The 5,528-nt window shown below is 31.8% G+C and overlaps 1 protein-coding gene across 1 annotated transcript in view; it reads left to right on the top strand.

Moving 5' to 3' along the window:
- The window catches only part of Task7 (TWIK-related acid-sensitive K[+] channel 7), a gene marked incomplete at its 3' end in the record, with an annotated part of 17,639 nt that extends 13,497 nt beyond the window's left edge, over window positions 1–4,142 (top strand). Inside the window, 2 exon segments of the mRNA XM_014432070.1 lie at window positions 1,954–2,297; window positions 4,024–4,142. Of these exon segments, the coding sequence (XP_014287556.1) occupies window positions 1,954–2,297; window positions 4,024–4,142 (463 nt within the window).
- Window positions 4,143–5,528: the final 1,386 nt, after the last annotated feature.

Below are 5,528 nucleotides of genomic sequence, written 5' to 3'. Positions count from 1 at the left end.
ATATTATTTTATTTACAAGTTCATTTTATTCAAGAAAATAATTATAATAACTAATAATGTATTGCTATAATTATATATAATTTTCTTCAATTTTTTTTCCCCCTCCCTTGCCATTTCTGGCATACGGGGTGCGGGAGCAGTGGGTTAGTGCGCTGGGGTTTGCGCATGCCACTGCTCCCAAAGATCACCAACATTTTTTTTTTTTTAATTCTTTTATTAATTATTCAATTATTAATTTTTTTACTGTGGTGGAGCCCAGCACTAGGTTTAGCAAATTTTGGCATTATTCGCCTATTCCGTGCTCAACCTGACTGACTTTGGCTTGCCTCCCTCCCCCCTAGTTTTGATCCTGGATATGCCCTTGTGATTTAATATGAAATTGATGAGTTTAATGAAGTTCTAAACATAACATGTGTAGACTTTTTTTTTCTATGGATAATGTAACATAATAAAACTTAAAATGATAAAGATTTAAATCCACCATCACATCCTATTCTAGAGATCTTGAAACTAAGAGCATCCGTGACTTGTCTTTTGATGTAATTGTTAACAGTTGGCGTACAGAGATTAATGAAATGCTTGGTTAAAGTTGGAAGAGAAATGGACTTAGTAGAGATCGGAATGAAAGAAGATGCTTGCTGGATTAACCACGAAGATTGGCTCACAAGGAATTCCTTTTTTAATTAGGATTTAAGGTCCTTATGTTCTCCAATTTAAGGCGGGGAAGACAGGTTGTCCTACAGGATACAAATCTATTCTAGCCAGAGTGGGAAAGTTGGGATTTATTCCGAGTATCCACGAAATTTAAGTTAACTCATTCAGAATGGATTCACCGCTTCTCACATGAGAATGCTAAGTTTGTGGCTCAACACACTCGGCCATTCACGACTTCAGTTACAAGAGATTGAGAATGCGACTACTCTGTCCCTAACAGCTCTATCAGTAAATGAAGAGCTATCAATGAAACATAGAGTTAACTAGACTTATTTCTGAATTGTTGATCCCCAGCCATTTAAAATAAACCAGAGTTTTAACAAAGAATTACATACTAATATTCTACTTATATACGTAATTACATTACCCAATTTGTTTTGAAATTTTCAAAATTAATTTTAGTTCGTAAATCGTGCTCCTTTCGTTAAGAACTTCATCCTCATATGAACTCAATAGTTTTTAAATCTGCTAATCTAAGATCTTAAATAAATAGAAAACTTATATACTTCAGTTTATATATTAGTTATATCTGAATAGCATTGTTAGTTTCAAAAATAATTTCGTAATAAAAAGACATTTCAATTGTTTTACTCCTCAACCCTCCTCTCCTACAGTATCCTTTCTAAATACTCCACTAACGCCTGTTGAACAGATTCGATACTTAGGACTCCATCTTGACAAGAGACTTACAAGAAACTGCTCGTAGATTCCGATTCCTACAACACCTACTTGACAAACGCTCTAAACTTCCCATTCACTACAAAAAATTATTATACTCTACGGTAATCAGACCAATTTGGACATATGGAATTGAGCTCTGGGGCTCTACCAAACCATCAAATTCCTCCCACATCCAATCCTTACAATCCAAAATCCTTGATGCTCCTTATTACGTTACAAATAACTCATCCACAAAGACCTTAACATCCCATTCGTTCCTGATTTGGCCCAAAACCGATATGCGTCTTTTCATTCCAAACTCCTGGGTTAGGATGGGACCCATTAATTCTTAATCTCTCATGCTTAACAATCCTCCGAGGCGTCTGAAAAGAAGATGGCCACGGGACCTTCTAATTTTAATCAATGCTTGAAGTACCACCAATGGGTGGTTCCTTCCCAAGATTTACAAGTGTAAATGAAACATACAACATATTTACTTATTGAAATATTATTTGTACAGTTGTAAATAACATTAAATAAATAAATTGTTTTACTCAATTCTGATTTTAATTTTTTTAGGTTATGGTCACTCAACACCGGTAACTATAGGAGGGAAAGCATTCTGTATGGCTTATGCGATTGTAGGCATCCCGTTGGGCCTCGTCATGTTTCAGAGCATTGGTGAGCGTCTGAACAAGTTTGCATCTGTCGTGATCAAGCGCGCTAAGCGCTATTTCGGTTGCCAGCAAACAGAAGCTACAGAGATCAACCTCATGATGGCGACGGGAATGCTCTCCTCGGTCATCATAACAACAGGAGCCGCAATGTTTTCCAGATATGAAGGATGGAGCTATTTTGATTCATTCTATTACTGCTTTGTAACATTGACAACTATTGGGTTCGGAGATTACGTAGCATTGCAGGTATGTCATTATGTCTATCTATAAATAAGTTGCTTTGTAAAAAAATAAAAATTCATAATAGCAATATTATTTATACTAATTGCATTTTTTTACGAATTACAACCTTCCTAATACTCATAGGACACTCAAGTATAAATTGTGATTGTTTTGTGTTCATGCAAGAGAGTCGATTTATTAACTTACAACAAAGTATAAATAAAAAATGAGAAGATTACCATATCGTAATATTGTATATTATTATTCTCCAACATAAATTATTACTTTAATTATATTATTTCAAATTCTTGAGACAAGGTAATTATTTATTAAATAAATCAAAAATTCGTACCCATTTCTGTCTCAACACTTTATTTTTCACCAGTCCAACGTTGCGGCCATTCCAGCCATCTTCAATACAATTTTTTCTTTACATTAATTTAAAGTTTCTTTTGCAGGCTATTCTGCCCAGGTCATTTTCTTTATTATAAGTTAAAAGCCTATTTATTTAAAATTTAAAATCATTAACATTTAATTTTCCTCTATAAGATTATCAACAATTAATACACAATAATAACAAACCATTTATAGTTAACCAGTTATATGGTGGTGTATTAATTGTTGATAATCTTATAGAGGAAAATTAAATGTTAATGATTTTAAATTTTAAATAAATAGGCTTTTAACTTATAATAAAGAAAATGACCTGGGCAGCATAGCCTGCAAAAGAAACTTTAAATTAATGTGAGGAAGAAATTGTATTGAAGATGTCCTTGAAGATGGCTGGAATGGCCGAAACGTTGGACTGGTGAAGAATAAAGTGTTGAGACAGAAATGGATACGAATTTTTGATTTATTTAATAAATTATTACTTTTATTTATGGATTTTTAACCGATTTGTTTTGTTTATTTTTATTTCTCGTTGAGTGAGATTTGCATTTCTTTTGTAATTAAGTTTTTGTAGCTTGAGCTTGAACTAATTTTTTTTTTTAATTTTGTAAATATTGTGCTACAGTCGAGAGTTGGGCTAGAAATAATTACAATTACTTGTAAAAAGTAATTGTAATTGCAAATACCAGTTACGTTATTTTGTATTTTTTTCTTTTCCCCACAATTACAAGTAATTGTAATTGTTATTACAAATACTTAACACCAAAACGGAAAAAAATCAATGGCTCTAAAATATGAAAATGACACCCAGTTTAAGATTACGCGCCGATGTAAAGATTTATTAACATATAACGGTTTATATATATGTTTTCGGAGGTGCTAAAAACTAAGGGTCAATATGTAATTGTAATTGCAATTGCTTAGCATCAGGAGTAATTGCAGTTGAGAATCAAAATTACAGTAACAGTTACTGTATGCATACAATGGCTATTACTTTTCTCGCAATTGCAGTGATTTTAATCGTGTCTTAAAATAACTTCTGTGTAATTGTTCTTCAAAACCACTAATTTCCGACCATTTAGCGATTATTATAATGTAATTAAGTCCAACTGAAACATAAATTTAAATCACTCTTGTAATGATTCTTGCCCAACGTAGACCACTATATCAAGTTGTGGTTAACTCTATTCATATAGTCCAAATATAAATAAATAATAATAAAAAAATAAGCTAACTCGAATGGCCTTGTGTTGGATAAAATATAACCTCATGAATAATAAATATTTAATTTAATAAAATATTAAAATTGTATTTTATACTGTTTTTTATGATTTTTTATAAAATATAATCAATTTTCCAGAATGATCAAGCACTCATACATAAACCCGGCTATGTTGCGTTAAGTTTAGTCTTCATTCTGTTTGGGCTTGCTGTTGTTGCTGCCAGCATCAATCTACTTGTACTTCGATTCATGACAATGTAAGTTTCAGACTTAATTATAATTTTCATAAACTATTCATGTATTAAGAACTGCATCCAAACATATAATATATTATTCAATGTCCAAAATAAACACTCACGATGTTTCCAAACTTGTTTAAGAGAAGTTATCCTGCTATTTTGGCAATTAGGTATTCGCTCATTGAATCCCTTTCAGTATATCTTTGATTTTATTTAAATATGGGTAACTTAATATTTAATTTTTTAGGTTTTAATGATCTACGGAAAGGCTCAAATATGAATTTTTACTTTCCCTTACGTTTATATGAAATATATAGTAAAGGGGGGGGGTGTTACGAACGTGAAATATTTCAAATCTGAGTTTATACATTTTCAAGTCCAAATTACGAAGTATTGTAAACAGGTTTGTGTGTCTTCTTTTTCCGTGAGTTGACCGTGGTATAGTCGGATAGAACCATCTCTACTTTCTATGAAAAAATACAAATACTAAGAAATTGAGGGGTTATCGGTTTTTACTAAACGCACATTTCATTCTGTGATAAGTAAAGTAAATTAATTAAAAGTGTGCAGTAATTCGTTAGTATGAGCAAGGCAACAGACTTTTTTCCTTTAGGTCGGATAGGGTTAGTTCCGCCTTATTTATTTATTTATTTTACTTCAACTTAGATACACATGGCTATATAGTAATGGGGAAGAATTATCACCGGGAATAATAAAGAAATTTCAGGTTTGGAACGAGGATTAATTTCAACTTAAAGTGGGGTGGTAAGCGAAGGATGTGGTAAGCTGGTGCGCAATAATAAAAATTACCAAATATTTAATTAATAGAAATATTTAGTGTTATTTGCTTATATTAATAAATAATGAACTATCAATATAAATGGGACTGATGTTAAAAGATTTAAGATGATATGTAGTATTGAACCCAAGACTCGATCTCATTGATTTGACTTATTCCTATAGAAACCCTTTAGGAGGATCAACCCAGAAACCCTTATTTTGTCACGATCAACAGTGGCCGTAAATGCAGTTATCATAGTACAAGAGCCCAAGGGGAGAAGGTAAAAGGCAATTGAAAACTAGGTATAATTACTAGTCAAAATTGATGAGTCTGCCAAGTATTGGTAGGGGGATATAAAATGGCGGCTGTTTCAAAACGTTAAAAATAATTAATTTTTTATTCGGAGCTCTAAATCTTTACAACTACCAACAATAATAGAAAATCTAAGAGAGGATCATTTAGAATAAATTTGCTAAAATGTAAGCCCTAATAAAGCTATTTACGTTAAATAGTTCTTGAGATATAACGTTTTAAAAAGCAACATTTCATAAAAATGTTGTATGGAACGAACTGAAAGATAAATAGTTGGTGAATTTATTTTGAAAAATCTATATCTCAAAAAC

Source organism: Halyomorpha halys, unplaced genomic scaffold, assembly GCF_000696795.3.
Source record: "Halyomorpha halys isolate HHAL.00 unplaced genomic scaffold, Hhal_1.1 Scaffold1024.1, whole genome shotgun sequence".
NCBI classification, from domain to species: Eukaryota; Metazoa; Arthropoda; class Insecta; order Hemiptera; family Pentatomidae; genus Halyomorpha; species Halyomorpha halys.
The sequence above is the reverse complement of the archived record's forward strand: the minus strand, read 5'-3'. Positions and strand labels throughout refer to the sequence as shown.